Below are 19,181 nucleotides of genomic sequence, written 5' to 3' on the forward strand. Positions count from 1 at the left end.
AAATTGTTTCATGCAGTGGAAAGGCAGTGCCTATAATTTCACTGCTCATCAGAAGACTAGGGCCATGCCACCTGAAATCTATTGAATTACCATACATCCAGGCTGGGCAGAGCTCAGGAGAGTTATCAAAACAGTATCAAGTCTATCATCATTCAAATATTTGTGTTTTCCTATTTTTATGAAATTTGCACCATGTGTCCCTATCCCATTCCCTCTCTCCCCAGTTTTCACTCTCTGCTTCCTGTCTCTAGTCCACCCTGACTAGAGGTGTAGCATGTATAGCAAAGCACAGAGTATAACCCACTGCTCATTTCTTCACAAACAGTGGTTAAAGTAGGTCAAAATACAATGGGGAGCTCACCAATTTTGGTGGTCGTCGTGGCAGGTCTCGAAGTCAAGTGGTGATGCGGTGTTGCATCATCTTATGGTGACAGGATGGACCATGGGGAAGAGAATGGGGACAAGAGAAGAAATGTATCTGAAAGGAGTTCCTGTCCCCAAAGACGGCCCTTGCTAACCAAGTAAAAGTGTATGGAGAGGTGCAAATTATGGATATATGGAGGTGGGCTGCACATCTTTTGTGCTCCTCACCCACAGGTTTGGAAATGAAACACTAGGACTTGATCAGGGTGAAGGAACTGTTTTGATGAAGAAATGAGAAATAAAAATGGAGGGTATCCTACCCCTGGAAAGTGTTGAAACACTTGATGCAGTATTCTGCATCTTAGGAGGTTTTAAACTTACCAGAGGCAATTTAATTAAAACATCTAGAAACATGCACTGAAGCCACACATCCCTGGCAAATAAAATCAGGGCAGTTTGTCTCTTCTCCTGTTTTCCTGAGGAAAACACCCATCAAAACGTTCAGCCTTCTCAGCCCAGCTCCTCTCCAAGCCAGAGGAGGTTGCACTGTACACTGTAGAAGGATATACTTGTCACATAGCATGTTCTTAGGTTGCTTTTCTTCCTGATAGCTCTGTCCTGTATTGCCTTGGATTTTCTAATGGATATGCTGTCAGTTTCTTACTTCACCATGTTCTGTTCTCCTTGCATATTCCGTCCCCCTAACACTATATTTCCCTCCATACTGTCCCTGCCCCTACATACCCAGAAATTTAATTTGTATCATTCCCTCTTTCCAACCTCACTTATAATAGAGTGGCAGAAGGTGGAGGTGAGATGTGTAAAGGCCAGGGAATTATGTCACTAATCTTGAGATGTTATCCCTGAAAACGCATTATTTTTTTTCCTGTTATCCCTGAAAAACGCATATTTCCATTATTTTCTCCCCTTGAATGAATACTGCCTCTTTCTATCATCGTTTATCATAGAGAGATGATAGGTGATGGTGAAGAATTTATACTGTTCCAGTGAGGAAAGCTCCCCAAGCTGGGAAATAAAGGGGTTCCTTCACTTTTACTGAAGGATTATGGCATTTCCTCAGGATGTCATCTACTCAAGCTCATAGTACGTGTCTGTCTTATCTCTTGTTTTATTTTCAAAAATTAGTATTTAGGGCTGCAAAAAAATCACCTCAATTTCTAGGTCTTCCTCTGCATCTTCTAATCCTGAAAAAAAGTATATGCCAGGGAGGTGGCCCCACTCCAGGTTAAAAAAAAAAAAAAAAAAAAAAAAAGGAACTTTGATTAAGAATTTTGGGGGTTGTCCTTGTTTGGTAAGTGGTCTGCCAGTCCAGGAGAATTCATGCACTGCACCAAATGGTTAACACTGTAGACAACACTGGTACTAGAACTGTTTGCTAAAAGAACAATCACTTGTTGGAGTTACCTATAACCTGTCATTCCTCGCTCTTTCTGATGGTGTACACACATACGAATAAAGACAACAGGGAAAAGCATATGGAATGATAGAAAATCACTGAGAAAATACACACAATTCTGCCACCATAGACCTCTTCTAATAACTCTTTTGATTATATGGTTCTGCAGCTCTCACTCTCCCTAAGTAAAATTTATTTGGCCACTGAATTTGATTGAGGAAATGTATTTGTAAATTCTACCAGCTGTGTGAGGGTTGCAAACTTATAGCCTGCCTTTTCCACAGAGAACTCTTCCTACTGCTTAGTGTCACAGTAGAGGAAAACAACAAGCATATCTTAAATTTCTGAGGTGTTTTGTAAATATTCTGCACAGTTCAAGCTTTCATTTCTTTGTTTGCTCTCCCATTGACTTCTTCATTCAAGAAACTGAATACCAATTAAAAATATCGTAGAGAAATCTTAGTGAAATTTAACTTTTTTGTAATGCTAAGAGAGATTTTGGGCCTGAATTTGCAAACCATAATTCGCATTAATAGTTCTTGCTTCACAAGTAGTCACTCACATCAATGACACTCATCTAAGTAAAAGAAATTTGCAGAATTAAGGACTTCCAGGATCAGTCCCTCTGATGAGATGCTTCTGGGTCTTTATTAGCTCCTCCTATTGCAGAACAAGTTGTACCTGAAACTTAGCAGGCACCAAGTATTCTACTAATGAAATCTCCTGGTTTTATGACATCTTAAAATGAACAACTTAGGACTAACATTTCTTTTTTTTTTTTTTTTAAGTCACATAATCTCAGCAAAGTTATTAGTGGTTGATGTTTTGCTTATTACTCATAAAATTCAAGATTGTAACTCTGTGCTTTTCTTAAAACTATTGTACACAATTTATAAAATTTAAAAAACCAACACCACCAAAAACCCACCAAACAGTAATGATGCCACTTCAGAAAGACATTGTTATGTTTGTTTTCCAACAATGTAACATTTCATTACGAACAATATAACAGTGGTACCAAAATAATACCAAACCTATGCCATTAAAAATGTCAACTAAAACGTGTTTAATCTTACCTCACTCAAGCCAAGAATTCATATGGGGAAGACAGCTATTCTATACTTTGTTTCACTGATGTATCTATCTATTTCTTCACCCATCAGTTCACCTTGTTCCATTTTGATAGTGAGCTATGCTTTCACTCATCATCTTTATAAAGTCTTCTGACAGAAGGCTTCCACGGTACAGTAAGTATTGGATGGATGAGCAGATGGATGAGCAGATTGGTGAATGGCTAGGTAAATTATTCATTCTTTTAATTTTTTAATTTGAGTGCTACCTAAGTTGCTGAAAAGGTCTATCTACTTTGGAACGAAGGAACAAAGCTGTACTGTCTCAGGTGTTGCATTGCATGATGCCATTCCTTAGTACAGAGTGTGAAGACTGAATTTCCTTTCACTCTTGTAAAAACATGGATACACATTTCTAGCCTAAATAAAAATTGGTGCTTTAAGAATGCCTAAATTCCCAAATTTTGTCTTTCAGACCCCACTGCATGTGTGATTGTCTTTTAACAAAGCATCAATATCCACAAAAGGTAGACTTCAGTTCAAAACTTCAGGACGGCTTACAAATGAAAGTGCCTTGGCATGCTTATAAGCTCAAACTTGGAGAAGCAGTAACAAAAAACAAAAGAATTATGGAAAACTGAAAAAAGGAGAAATAAAAACAAGAAAAAAATGGGGTTCTCAAGCACATGAATTGCATCAAGGAATTAGACATGCATCTGTTTTAATAAAGTTGAGGCAATCATTGTCTTTAGTGTTAAAGGGACTTTAGCAATTCAAACTTACCGAAATTATCCACTTTTTAGTGACAAACGTTATTTATTTTAGTTTGATCTTGTAAATTAATAGGGCATCCCATTGAGACTCAATAAGCATTTTCTGTATACCTTTATCTTAATATCTGCTTTGTAGTTGGCTAAAATTCGCTGTTCCATAAAACCATTATGGCTTTAGTTACACATGTAATTTCACTTACTTTCACAAATATTTTAGCCTTTGTTACAAACATTACACAGTTGTAAACCAAACCTGAAAAGCAGGCAACACTGTCAGCTCTCATTGAAGTCAATGGGAACTGAGCTTGCACAACACTTTGCAGGATCAGATCCCTCATAAAAATACTTTAACTGCAGCTGTCCACATTTTTCGTGGACTTAACATAATTTTTCTAGCTAAATCAATTTGCTAATCCAGCTGCAGAAAGAAGTTAGAAGATAAACGATCTTTTTCCCATCCTACAACATACTTTTCCCTCTTGGAAAATGTAGTAACACTCATAGTCTAAGTCAACACAGAAAATGCAAGATTTGAGTTCAAAGGTCACCCCCCCTATTCCCCCCGTTTTCTTTTTATCAGCACTACTTTCTTTAAAGGAAATCAGAGAAGACTGTGTTCTGCTTTTCCAAGACATCAAGGAAATAAACTAGTTCGGTGACTTTTTATTTTAAATAGCACAGGTAGCATACATAAATAGTACCCCTATCTTACTCCCCACAGTTTAGCCCAGTCTAAACCCTGCTGAAATCAGTGAGAGTTATTCTGTTACCTTCAACCAGCTTTGGAATGGGCTCTACTTCCAAAATTGTATTTTTCACTAAACTCTTGATAAAAGAACATTAGTGTTCAGGCGCAAGTCCCATTTCAGCAGATCACTGAAGTGTATGCAGAATTCTTACTCAAGCCAATTGGACTTACGATGCATGTTGTTAAGTCTTTAGCTGAACTGAGGCCAATTACCCTATGCAAGCCCACAAAACTTGATAGCACTACCTGAGAGTAAGTTAGGGAAGAATTTGACCCATAACTTAGAAAAACATATCATTTGAGCATTGAAACTGCACTTCAGATATAGAACAAAAGTGACAGAACCATCATCTTTCTCTGTCTCCTTCACTGTAGTTTAAAGGAAAACATTAAAAAATGTTTTCTTTACAACGTTTTAAAAAATTGTTTAATTATTTGAATACAATTAGAAAACACATAGCCATAGCGGCTAATGAAACTAATGAGAAAAAAAAAAAAATTACAGGAAGTGGTTTAACAAGTAGGTTTGAAATACACTTTTTTTTTTTTTTTATAATGAAAACTTTGATAATAAAGATAGTAATGTAGTTTAAAAACAAACCAAAACAGGAAGATCATGCAGTGGTTAAATTGCCATAATACATGTTGTTGCTCTTCTCCTTTCTTCTTTTTTTTTTTTTTTTTTTTTTTTTTTTTTTAAGAAAATGCCTCCTGAATTTTTGCTTGTTTGTCATTACTGTGATAGCAAGCTCAGAATTTCGTCCCTTTAACTGCATTTTAATAGCAATGTATTATAGCATGATTTATCAACATATGGCAGGTGGAAGCTGACACAAATTATAATGAAAATTAAAACAGTCATTTATGCAGCAGGCGATTATCATTTAAGAAACATTTATTTGCAGGCTTTAAAAATGAGGGTTTAGAATCAAATGGGTTTAAAATGAAAGTTTTAATGACTATTACCTTTTTCCTGCAGCCACTCCTCTACGGGCCGGTTATATTTGAAGGGGATTTTCTGTTTTACCATTTGGAACCGTTCACTATCAGTGTTGCCTTTAAAGTTTAAAAAACAGCTTAAAAACAATCTGAAAAGTCAATGAAATGGTTAACACATCCTAGATTTTGATGGTTTATGACCTTATTTAGCTATAAATAAATAAGCACATGTTTCCGTACATATATATTATAAAAGAAAGAGTTTTATCTTTAGTATGGTGGAGAATAGTTATACATACAATTGCCTGAGGTTCTGGAAGGTCAAACAAGTTAAATCCCATGAATAACATATCTCTTGTTCTCAGAGTATTTGTTTATCCAGATTGGTTAAAAGGCATGTATAATTTGTCCAGGACATGAGACCTTGAGTGAACTCAATGACATGAATTAAAACATTCTGATCAGACTCTAGATCTGATGACAAAAGAATATGGCAGAATATGTTAGTTACACAAACATATAAATAGCACTATTTTGATAAACCTTCTTGCAGTAGTAGGAGATATGCGTTAGGACTAGAAACCCAGTAAACAGAAAAAAGTACTGAAGAAATTAGAAGAAATTAATATTGAAAGGATGTAGTAGAAGCAGATTTAAAAAAAAAAAATAAATAAAAAAAACAAAGAGTAGGAAGATAGAAAAAAAAAAAGTAAAATTTTTAAAAAAGTTGAAGAGTTGTTAATTAAAGGTATGTGAGGGTGTGTGTCTGTTTACCAAAGACTTGGGCCTTTTGCAGGAGAAAAACAAAAGCTTGGAAACTAAAGTGAAAGTAGAATGATTACTCAAAATGTAAACTCTGGCAAATACAGTTCCATTGCTCCATGTTGATGGATAATAGTATTATTCATTAAAGTGCACTTTTGGAGGAAAACCCTCATCACTTGCACAGTACATGATACAGATAGGAATAAGATTCATACAAAGTCATTGTCCAAATTCAATGGTTATTGAAAAAAATCAGGTACCAATCAGAAGGGTTAGTCTAAGCTTTAGTAGAAAGGAGCAGTTCAGTTTGATGGTGTTAGAGTGACAGTAAACAAGTGCCATCATTCTGTTTTTGTTTTCTTCAGCTACAGTCACTTTATGACTCATTCTAGTACTTGCTTCATGTATTATTTTTATAAAAGCTCTTTAGTCAGGTAGGCATAAAAAGAGCGTATCCTTAGGGAAAAGAATCAAAATAATACTGAGGAAACTAGAAAACTAGAGTAAGCCCCAATCTTACCACAGTAATACTACCATCAACAGAACTCCTGCTAGTCAGTAGTACTCTAATACGTGTGCAATAAATGGCAGTGCAAGAGTCACAACCGTTCTGCAGAATCTGCAGTGCATCTATTGAAATCTCACAAATAAATAATCTAAAAGGGCTTCATATTTATTTGACTTTCTGAAAGAGATGCTGAAATCTTTTTTCAATGTAAAGACACACATAGAAAAAAAATATAGAGACTATATATAAAAATATATATATGCAACTAACAGCTGGGAGGATGCTCTACAGCAGACACTTTCAAACTTCAGACACTGGCTGGTGAACCTCGTGTGCTCAATAATCCTTACTCTTTAACTGTTGTTCAGAAAATGCTGCTAGTCTGTGAGAGGTACCTGCTGACCACAGCTACCCCCTCCAGGATCAGTTTGTCACTTCTGATTTTCTGGAACGGGTTGGAGGCATTACTGTGATATACTGGCAATATTCCTACAAGGACTCAAATGTAACACAGACAGTAATCTGGATTTGGTTTACTATCACCATCTATAACCATGAACATTCACGAGCTGCTTATTTGGGGCAACAGGCAAAACAATGTAAAAACTTCTAAGAAGGACTTTACTGGTCTGACCCATTATCACCTCCCTGGAAAGGTGCCTACTTTTTTTCTTCCATGTAACAGATCCATTGTGGGAAACTGCTATTCTCCACAGCAGAAAGATCTAATTAGGCACTAGCTGACACACGCTGATGGTACCAGTTTCTCTGTCCCATGTCAGATGCATGCTGTGTACAATTGGTTACTCTGATCAACTAGAAGGAAAAGATAGAATACTAGAAACACAACACTCTGTCAGTCATGCATCAAATTACATCAAACAGTGTGGTGGCTGGGAGTCATTCACAGTTACCTTTAAGTACATTCCCAGATCTCATAATTCATCAGCACCACCAAAAAATACCAATAGTCATTTCTGTACTTTTGCGAAGATATATTCACAAACAGAAAACTTGAATCTTGTTCAGTACAAGATCTACTCACAGGTCAGGGAACATACCTAGTTTGGAGAGAACTGAAACAAGAATAATCTATTCAAGCTTACTATGAAAATAATTTCTTTCTTATGAACAATTAGCAAGGCATTCAGCTTATCCATTAGGCCTTCTTGTAACACACTAATCCACACATTTCTTCACCAAACCAGCCAAACTTCATAAATGTAGTCACAGGAATCCTGCATCTCTTTTAGGATATTTTTGTTTTCAGCAGGGATATTTTTCACTGTGTAAGAAAGGAGTACCAGGTTTTGAAAGACACTCAGGAGGTGTTTCAATGGGACTTAGAGTCCTAAATTTCTACGTAAACTACTAAATTAGTCTGTCAACCCACACTTGAACACTTACGGAGAGTCTGCTACTCCTGTAATACACCTGTATTGCATAGAATATAGTACTGTATAGTTTCAGTAAAAATGGATGTTATTCAACATTTTAGAGTGTACAGTTTGAGTAAGGACTTCTGGTTAGATTAAATTGTACTGAAATGTCAATGTTGATGAGCAGGAACATTTTCTATGGGGCCAAAGAAATTCTATAGCACACTTTATTTGGAACAAAAAAGCTCCACTGGCTTCACTCAATATGTACGTAAGCAACCTTTTACCAGAGGCAATGAATTGTTTTTCAGAATAAAGAACAATCCACTGTTCATAGGAACATAAGTGTCAGCCCAATGTCTGACATGGAGTGCTTCTTCCTCTGTTTGGAGGGCTGACTGTAGAAGGGAAAAAAATGTAGTGAATTGAAATTTCTCAGAAATAGAGCATCTCAAAAGAACAGGCCAGCAAGACTAAGGTAAAAAGGAAATGGGACAATGAAAGAATGACAGATAAAACGGGTTTCTTGTAATACAGTCCTAGACCTTCAAGAAAGCCAGAAATGACAACTATTGCCCACCACATCTTTAAAGACTTTTTTTTTTTTTTTTTTTTTAAATCAGGTTTAATTTAATTTTATGATTATTGTTATTAGGTAGATAGATTCAACAAAATTAATATATGTATGAAAATCATACCTTTAAAATCTATGAAAAACTGAAGGACATTAGAAAATTCAAATAGGTTTAAATTGCAATATTAGTACCTGAGCTATTTTGTTTTGGCTTTGCTTTTAAATTTTATTTCAGACATTAGTGAGAATGAGTTTTAAAAATACGTGCATGAGAATGTGTTCACTGATATACCCAGTTACAATATTGAGTTAAAAAACAAGTTTTGCCTTGTTAAGAGCTAGGGATGTTAGGTAAATACCATTAAACACATACAATTATTAAATTAATATTGACTTTGAGTTGTGCTTTAAAAAAATAAACACAGCACTTGATATGAGAATTCAAAAAGGAAATATCATGGTTTGCAAAACAATGTGATGTAAATTTAATATGAAGTAAGCTCATTGGCCCTCTGACAGCTGAGCTACATAATGTGATGAAGCAGGATTCTTGTCCATCTTCATATACAGAAATTTTCAGTAAAGATCCTTTTGTGACCTCAGTGCAATGCCTTTCTAGAGCTAAATGACACATATGTTCACGTTTGAAAAATGCCTTCACTCACATAATCTAGACTCCCTTTTTTCTCTTTGAGTCCAAATCAGATTCAAGTTCTTTACTTCAGAAAAGAACATGTAAATAAAAAGTCATTTTAGTTTAATTTAGAAAATACACTTAATCCCATAGTTCTTTTGCAATCAAAATCCATGTGGGTCTCAAAGGTCTGCAGGACATAATTTGTTATAATAAAGTTGTGTTAATTAGTTTTGCTACTTGTGATTGACTAAGTATTTTTCCTCCCATCGCTAGTAGTTATTTAAATACCAGTAGAATTGGTCATTTAAAACAATCTCCATGCTTTTTTTTCTTCTGCACAACAAATTCCTGCCTATTAATATCACTTACAATCTGCTTCATGACTCAGCTTCATCTAAAAAACCCTCAGAAATGCATTCCTTCACCTAATTTTTCTCCTTATGCAAAATTCTGTAGCGCTGTCAAATCTAGATATGTGATGACTGGTGTAAAACAATTCTGTTTTTCTTTTAATGCTCACATGTGTGATTAACAGAAATCCAGCTACATCTCCTAGGTGTTACACAGATACTGGAAATGCAGAGATATATGAAAACCTCAGTTTTCGAATAAACTGGTAAGTATCAAGGCTACTATGACCATCAGGATTCTAATGGTAGCATTTTGAAATCCTCTGGATCTCTGAGACTTTTTTAACCTGAATATTCAAAATATTTCAAATACCACAGACGGTCCTGATGAAACAATGTTTTGGAGAGGAATCTGGCAGAAAAGACAGATCTGATTGTTTGTTCCCCCTGCCACAAGAAAGCCTGGCACCTAAATCATAAAAATCACAGCCTGCTGGTTAAATATGATCGGTTGCCAGTCTTCTGTTTTCTTTTCTGCAACCCTCAGTGTGCTCCTGCTTCACTGACTATACAGATAAATCAGATGCACTTCTAGCTTTAGCTCTTGATAATTTTCAATTTAGATCAAACTAAATTGGGAAAAATCAACAGAACTTGCTTCTGCTAATCACTATTAGCAGTTCCCCCAGGAAATGCTTTTGATACAGTGTAACAGTCCAGGGGGAGATATTTTAAATTTTCTCATGGGCAAAGCAAAATTTTCCTCCCAAACCCTACAATACTGGATGATGTTTTGCTTGCTGTCTCATGGTTCCTTTAAGAAAACAATCAATCTTTATTGCATTATGCCTATTTCTAAACCAAAATGGATTCTTAAGCCAAAGAAAGTAAAAGAGCAATTGGAGCACTGAAAAATGTTTCTTCTTGGCCTAGATACCAATCACGATGATTTACTGCCTCTTTGGTAAGGAAGAGAAAAGCTGAAAGGTTCCAGCAAATTGCACTGGGCAGAAAGAAAGTGCTTGTTTCCAGGTAGAATATTAATACAACCTGATGTGTTGTCAAGTCTGTGAAGATGCTAAGAAGAATATCATAAGAAAACATTCATCTGTCCTAAATTAATGCCAAAGGCTGTTTCATGAAGAGAAAATACAGCAGCAATGTTTTCTTCTTTGATTATAAGTTTTTAAAAACAAAGAGACATATAATCTAATGAGCACTTACGAAATGAAAGGCTATATGGTGACACTAATGATTTAAGAAAATGTTACTAGATCAGTCCTCAAGGTTTAAATTGATTCCACCTCCCTTTTACTTATTATAGATGGAATTTCAGTGGAAGGACCAGTAAGTAGTTAGTGTTTGATAGCTTTGTGCTCCCAACAGCTTTTGGTTTGAGCTCATAATCTCAACATGATCTACATACAATTAATTGACATGAATATGGTAGAACGGCATGGTAGTCTGCAAAGTTGACCTTAAGAGTGCTAAATCCACTTCTGACATAATCCGATCCAGTTCAGTTTAGCCCCCAAATTCCTCTAGAGTTGATGAAATGTACTCTGGAAAAGGAGGCTCACATGTATCAAGGAGAAATGACCATTTCACTCTAATATTTAATAAAAGGCACAGACTTTGCCAGCTTAAAAAGTTTTGGAAGTACATTTGTGATAGACACATACTGTACCTATTTAACCATTTCTATTTGCAAGCAGATGCACTTAAAAACTTACAGTATCAGTATATAAATAGTCCCATTTTCTCATTTCCTTAAATATGTGTTTTGCTCTGAAAACTATTAAGTAAAGCTATTATTTGTTATCACTTTACATTCAGCAGGGAAACTGACAGAAGCCTATTAGTGAAGTCCATATTTACGACTTGAACCTTCCCCCTTCCATAAATCAGGAAGGAATAATGACACTATTGCTGGCACTAAAATAAAGCTTATTTTTGCATAGCTGTGTACTTTGCTGTATTACTGTAAGGCCATATTGTGGTTTATGTTATATAACACAGGCAGTATTTGCATCAAAATCAAAACATGTAAAAAATGTCTACTCAGAGTGGTTTTTATAAAACACTTGGAAAAAGTCCAAACTTGAAACCACAGATGTGACTTACACAGAAATGAAGCAAGACAGCCATGCAACTAAACAAAATAATTATAAGGTAGGTGATCTAGAATCTGTCTTTGCAACTACCACAAATTGTCCCTCTACAAATTCTTGCAAAGGTTCATTTTTGCGTTATGTAAGAAGATATTGTGGAAGATTAATTGAAATTTGTGATTTTATTTTGTTTAAGGAGACTAAAGAATAGCCAAGTCTTGACATTTTTTATTTTTGCTTCAGCTCTTGGATATTGCGTTTTCCCTTCTGTCTGCACTGTTAGATTAAGGTGTATCTTTTGCATTGAATTCTCATTTTATTTCCTGTCCTTGTTTTCCCTTTAGTCCCAGATGCCCTTGACTTTTATCTTTAATTCCCTCTGATTACCTTGTTTGCAAGGAGCCACACCTTTCCTTTCGTTCATCTCACTGTGGAATGGAGTTAAAAGCTGACCTTCACACTACAGCTCTCCTCAGCTCACTGCCCTCATGACAAAAGACAACGAGGTCTGTGTAGCATAAGTACTAAAAATAGGAAAGAGAATTATCTAGGAAGACTACAAAAGCAAAAGTTACTCCCCTGATCTGGCATCTGAAGTTGTTTCTAAGTTTCTACTGCCTTTTTTTTTTTTTTTTTTTTTTTTTTTTTTTTTTTTTTTTGTGGCCACTCTCTACTCTATTTTGGTATTTCCCAACATTTACTTTTTCATATGTAACATCTCTTTACTTCAGGTACTCAGATTCAGTATGCTAGGTACAAATTGATTTTTAAACAATTTTGAACTGAATAATTCTGGATTTTAATGTAAAGCAAATGTAAGTGCCAAATTCAAAGCAAGGCAGCATGTAGGCCAAAGTCACCAGGACATTTGGAGGCAAACTAGGAGACTAGGGTTTAAATCTTAGTAACATTTCAAGCACCCTTAGATTAATATTTCTATGCTGTCTTGTATGGATGAGAAAATGAGTGACTTGCTCTGAAAATCAAGAACTACAATAAATGCAAAACTAAAAGAAAACTCAGACTAGCAAAGGTGGAAGTTAACTTCTTCAAGGGTGCAAAAGAAAAGTTAGTTTTGGGAAAACGTGGTCCAGATTTTATTTTATATGACAGATTATACTGAATCATCTCTGTCCTAAAGAAGCTGAGGTCATAGTCATGAGATGCCAACAATCTCCTTTAGTTCTCTTGATTTATATTAGAAAAGTGAACTACGGTACAGTATAGAGAAGAAAGCTACCAGTTCAGCTTTTTTTTTTTTTTTTTTTTTTTTTTTTTTTTTTTTACATATACAAAAACAATTTGTTTGTCTGTATTACCATATCCTTGGGACATTCTGTAAGTAATGTGTAAATTCTTGTTTTTTTTTCACTGTCCAGGTCCAAATTAAGCCCCATGTCAGGCAGCCAAAGCTAAAGTGACTATTAAAGAACAACCGAAACTAAACTACATATTGATCTTTCCAATTTAAACCAGAGCAAATTTCATTTTGTGGGAAGAGATATGAAACAGAGATCTGGGGATTGCTTAGCTGAGTTGTGGGTATGCAAGTCAGGGTAGGGAAACACTGTAGTTTAAACCATAGGGAAAAATGTAGTTTACAGGCATTGGCTTAAACATGGAGCTATGTGAATGCAGCTGTATTGCTTTCAGGGTCAGTACAAGATGGAAAACAGAACAATAGCCTTTTTGTGGTACAGAATGTGAGGTATGAAAGCCTGTGGCCTTACTACACCTACTGAAAATAAGAGCATACAGGTAGACCACTAGCTTAGGTCTGACACAGCCAACAGGGAGATAGGGCTAGGAAGTCCAGTCAAAGCTGAACCTCCTGGGGCTCTGTGTTCTGTGCTCCCTGTTCAAGAAGGGCTCTTCTTGATGTTTACTGGCCATTACACCAAAGACAAGACTCACTGGTGGAAGGTGCTGAAAGGCTCTCCAGTAGCTATGCAGGAAATGACTCAGCTCCAGCAGGACTTCCAGTCCCTGGATTGGTGCTGGCAGTGATTAGGCTGGGTTGCCTCCACCAGAAGCTTTCATTTCTTTCTGTTTCTCTTTTCCCTGTGCACCTATTATCAGTGAGATGATATGGAAAGTTGAATATACAACAAATGGAGAAAGCATGTTCAGTACTTTCGCAGGACTATAGCTTGGTGAGGCTGCTCAGTCAACGATGTTAATGAGAATGTTGACTACAAAAAGCATTTAGTCAAATATGCAGTGGGGAGTGGAAAACTGACCAGTGAAAAGTCACAGAAATGTACAAATCCTATGGAAAGGAGGCAAGTTCCCTAGGGTAAGTGCAAGGAAACAACTAAAAGCAAGTAAGAAACTGATGAAAGAAGTTTATTAAGAAGTACTTCCTATCAAGATTGCATATTAGACAGTGCTAGTCCCCCCAGGGAAATTCTTGCATTATTTAAAATTATACTTGATAAAGCCTCATAGAATATGGTGGGGGATATCAGTTGATTATGGAATAAACTGGACCAACCACGTCTTTCCCAACTCTGTTCACTACAAATCTGAAAACTTTGCCTCCTTTTGAAATAATTTCTTCTGTTTGCACTGCCCTAGACATAGCAAAGAATTCCAGGTGTCTGTAGTGACCCCATAAGCCTTCTCAAAGACAGGCACGGTTCACAAAGCCAAGCAAAGAAAAAGAGGCACAGGAAACATCCTGTGAAAAAAATCATTACTGAATAACAGCGTCAGAAGTAAGGTAGACCTGTGGGAAAAGGTACTTGTAGTTTTTGTAGGTATGCTTTCTCCAATCTAACCTTTTAAATCAATTGCTTTCTTGGAAGTGACCTGCTATGGAAACTGCTATGGAAAAGGTAGTAGGGAAGGGGTAAAATACTACTCAGTCTGCACATCAGACTGTTATGCAAAGTGAATCTCACTATGAATTTGTGCAAATTTCAATCTCCATGGTGCTCCAAGTACTTAGTGACAATGTAGGTTGGCTGATACAGAAAGGTTTTAATACTCAGTGCACTGTATAATATTTTCTATTTAAGTCTCTGAATATAAGGTAAATTGAGGCTTTAACCCCACATTACTGATCAGAAAACTGATGATTTTACTGAGTAGTAAAATCATTACCCAAGATTGCAAAGAATGGCATCTATACAGATGAGACTGGAGTTCAGGAACTTCTGGCTTCTGGTTCTGTCTGGTCCCTTTCATTTCTGACCATCCTTTCACACAGTAGCTCTGCTTCAGTCCTCAGTCACACCATTCGATTTCAATGACTTTGTGCTCTCCAGTGCCTTTTACTGAGCAGGAAGAAGGCTGATGTGAATGTGTGAGCCCCTTCTGTCACTGCATGTCAGCTGTGTCAACCTGGGATTACAGCTGGCACTGTTCTTTCTGGAGGCAATAAGATCAGAAAAGCACAAAGTTGTTGTTCAAGCCTCTGATCCCTCAGGCAAGATGTTTGTTTGCTCTCTCTCACTCTATGAGTGTGTGTGTATGGCGGAAGGGGGGGGGGGGGGAGTGTATATTAAAGAGAGAGAGAGACAGGGACAGAATGGGAGGGAGAGAAAAAAGAGACTATATTATAGCAACTCCATTTGACCACAAAAACTGAAACAGTACTAACCCAGGAGAGAAACATAACTATATTAATGTCTGGGAGTTCACTGCACTGTGCTGTCTAGTGGAATTCCTACTTTCCAGCAATCTTATTTAGCCCGATTCTATATCTGAGAAATATTTCTCCATCTTTCTCTGCACTACATTATACAGATACATTATATGTTTCTGCAGATAACTGAACCCATTATAATTCATCTTCCTTTAGCAAACAAGAAATCTATCAGAAATTTTTGATGAGATTGCTTATGCTTGGTACCTGGGCATTTATACAATCATGGACCAGTGGGCACAAACGGGTAGAATCATTCAGGTTGGAAAGACACAGTTCACAGCATTTGAATATTCAGTCAGGATAATCATGCTTATGTGAGCAGCCACAGACTTTAGCCTGGAATTGTTAGCAAGACCAAGCTATCAGGACATAGCTACATCTCGTCAAGTGGAATGACTGTTCCTGGAAAATAGCATGGTGATGACTTTACCAAGAAGTGTGCTGGGTGTCAAAGAAATGCAATGGAAAATAACATGCCCTGGATCCCTCTGGGAATGCAATACACCTGTTTTTCACCACTGTATCTCAAGGATGGATTCAAAGGCCTGTAGTGACTGTAGGAATTTTATCCTAGTATTTAGGGAAATTCCTCAGCTCAAGGGGTTTGTATCAGATGTGAGAAGGGTGAGAACACCTACATAGAAAGATGCATTAGTGCCCTATGGATACTATATCTTGGCATACTTTGAGTCATTATTTTGACATATAGCACGTCTACAACTGGGGAAATGTAAAGCTTATTTCCTCCCTAGTTATACTACATACCATACTGCCACTGTCAAAGGTTAACATGGCCTTTTATAAATATTCATTCTGTGTTGGTAGAATTTCTCTTACAGGCAATACTAGTCTGTAGGACTAAGCTTAGAGGAAAGAACTGCAATTTGAGAATCAAGATCATCCATGGAAAAAGAACCAGAGATGGAGGAAAAGTTAGAGATGCCCCTTAACCGCCTAGGTTTTGTTTTGTCTTGTTTTGTGTTAAATTTTGGCTGAGTGATGTGCTTACAATGTAGCACAGTAACTTCTATCAAATTCCAGCTGAAGAGGGAGCTGGAATATTTCCACATCATTGTGTCTCCCCGGATGAATTAATGGGGGAAAAAAGAAAGCATTTGGTTTCCTATGAAGTAATGCAAATGTAATGACTGTAGACAAGATATAAACATGTACTGTTTATGTGACCTTGTGTTTCAGGTCACAAACTAAGCTCAAGAATAGAATAAAACTTCTCAGAAGAACATATTTCAAGGCACATTTTTATTGTTACCATGGTGGATTTACTATCATTCTCTGAAGTATCATCCACTTGTTTGCTCTCTGGCTCAAGAAGCTGATTAGATGGACAAGCAGGCTCTGATAGGACAGAATAGAAACCATTCCCAATTCAGGACCATTGGAGAGAAGTGTCATTTGGACCATTCTAGCAAACTTTATTCTTTTGTATTTGTATTCACCTGTAGATTGGACATGCTGGACATCTAGTCTGATGTTCAACAGTACATACAGCAATATAATACATATCCCTGTGTTTTTAGACTGCACTGACAAAAAGTTTCCTCAAATTGTCAGTGCTTTCTGACAGCAATTTCTTTACCCAAGGCTACAACCAAGAGACAGTATTTTGGCTAACTAAAATCTAACATTGCCTCTGTGGCATGTATTTAAATGTTAGAACAACCTTTTATGTGGCTGTTATGTGGCATTACTAAAAGACTGCTATGTAAACATGTATGTTATTCCCATAGCTCAAGGACTCTCTGTGGGATCCTACATAGGAATTAGAAAATCAAGGCTACTTGCATGAAGGTACCATTCTATATGTACAATTCCTTAGGTAAACTCTTTCTTCTTTCAGTCCTACTGCTGATAAATAATTCTGTACTATCTGTTCCACCTGGTTAGCTCACACTCCTCTATAAGAAACTAAGCATCTCCTTCTTGATTAATGCTAAGTGTACAGAAATGCAGGTGTGTGATAAACTACCAGTCACGTGGGCTTGAGGTATTTGGTGAAGTTAAGGCTGTATCTCATGCAGAACGATTGTGTGCAGCATATTATAAAAGCCTGGACCAGTATTAAGAAACGAAACTCTGACAGGAAGGATGAGTATTGAAAGTTGCAATAGTCACTTTGTTCTTTTTTCCTCTGTCTTTCCCCTCCTTTGCCCTCAAAGACAGACAAGTCCTACCACACCTCCATGCAACTGGTTGGGCATAAGTACAACACTAAAAAGAACCACAGCATTATTCTTGTGGGAAAGCAAAAGACAAAGTATGCAGAAGTGAAACTGTGAGTGTAGTGGCAGCATTTACGTAACTTTTTTTATCATGTGAGATTCTATCCCATCATTCCGTATGGATGTGCATGCATTAACATGTGTACATGGGTGTTTCTGCACAAATTCGAAAGTACATTTGTCTGTTGGTGTCTTAGTATGCGTAAGTTTCTATCTTAGTGGGTACAGGTCCCAAAACTGAGTGTTCATACCATGTATCCACATCTATCTGTTTTTCTACCTTATAAATACATTATAGATGTTATGGCCCTAGAGTGACAAGCTACAATCAACTCTTGATTTCATCAACTTGTCATGCTTTAATCATCCCTCTTGGCAGATCTTTCAACATATGTCACAGTACTCCCTTCAGAATGTGCTTCTCCAATGCTGTTTTATTAACCCTGTCTTTTTATATGTTTTAGCCTCATTATAAAACGCAGTAAATCTGTCAAAGGTACTTTACATGCCTTCTCTAATTCATGCTGATAGGAAGCATCTATGAGCTCATTTAAGTCCCACAAAATGAGTACGATATGGAAAATCAAAACCCACAAACAAGTGTATGACAGGAACTCTGGGGATCACATTCAACCCACAAGGCTAATCGAAATTCAGTGCTCTTGTTCTTAACTCATTACCCACTGACAGGGGCATTTGGATAGGAAAATATTAAAACCACAGCGGGATCTGGCAGTACCACAAAGACATCCCTTCAGCTTTCACATCAAACAATAGAATTTATTAATGACTGCAAGTGGTAATGTACAAGATCCATGTGCTTCTTCATGGAAACAACTGGATTCAGCCAAGTTTCTTATTACCTTGGTTTTGGTATCAGTGAGAGATCATAACAATCAAGTCTAAAGGAAGGAAAGGAGAACTAAAGGGCACAAGAAGGCAGAAACTTGAGTTGGGGGTGGTAGAAAGTAGCTGCCAAAAAGAAGAGATGCTAAAATCACTTTGGAGCAGACAGAAGGAGTTTGGGGGAGGAGAAGCCAAGCTCTGCGAAGACAGAAAGCTACCTGTTTCCTCTAATAAGGCTCATCAACCGAATATTTGGAAATCACTCAAGTAATACAAGACAAGCCGTGCAGAGGTACTCTGCAAGGATAATAAAAAACTTAGAAAGGAAGAACATTTTGCAGTGACTCAGACATCCCACTTAGTTCTGCTTTTGAGTTTTCCTTGTTAATGTCCCAATTAGCATCAGACTTGGCATTACTGAGCTCATAAGAACTAATAATCACAGTATTTGCATATCATCTCCAGTATCAGAGGACATATTAGCTGAAGAAAGAATATATAGTCTTCTCTTAAATCCTCCAGTGATGATACTATTAGATTATCCAAACCTCTCCACCTTCTTGGCTAATGCATTACAAATTAAATAAAGCAAAGCTGGGAGAGGTAATATCCCTTATTAGGCCAATTGATACATTTTGAAAACACAGACAACCTTTCAGAAACACAGGACCTTAAAGAAAGCTTCTTTACAGAGGGAGAAAAAGAAAATGCCGCTAATGAAAGAACTAGGGGAACCTGCATATCCAGAAGCAAGGCTGCTTTTTGCTGTGGTACTGGACTGACTCATAAAGACTCTGTCTCCAGGAATC

The 19,181-nt window shown here is 36.8% G+C and overlaps 1 protein-coding gene across 26 annotated transcripts in view; it reads right to left on the bottom strand.

Annotated features, from left to right (window-relative positions):
* NRXN3 (neurexin 3) overlaps positions 1 to 19,181 on the bottom strand; it is a 979,419-nt gene that overhangs the window by 110,757 nt on the left and 849,481 nt on the right. For 15 of the 26 annotated variants that reach the window (XR_014693677.1, XR_014693678.1, XR_014693679.1 and 12 more), the window contains 2 exons: positions 5,338 to 5,427; positions 362 to 421 (listed from right to left, as the gene is read on the bottom strand). The exons of 8 other annotated variants lie outside the window; for them this stretch is intronic. Coding sequence is in view for 15 of the 18 variants with exons in the window: in XM_084521432.1 (XP_084377558.1) it covers positions 362 to 421; positions 5,338 to 5,427 (150 nt within the window). In the remaining 3 variants the exon portion in view is untranslated. The remainder of the gene's footprint in view (positions 1 to 361; positions 422 to 5,337; positions 5,428 to 19,181) is intronic. 3 more of the 26 variants (XM_084521435.1, XM_084521428.1, XM_084521430.1) reach the window with 1 other exon arrangement.

The sequence above is a fragment of the Aythya ferina genome (assembly GCF_964211825.1).
Source record: "Aythya ferina genome assembly, chromosome: 5".
Classification (NCBI taxonomy): Eukaryota; Metazoa; Chordata; class Aves; order Anseriformes; family Anatidae; genus Aythya; species Aythya ferina.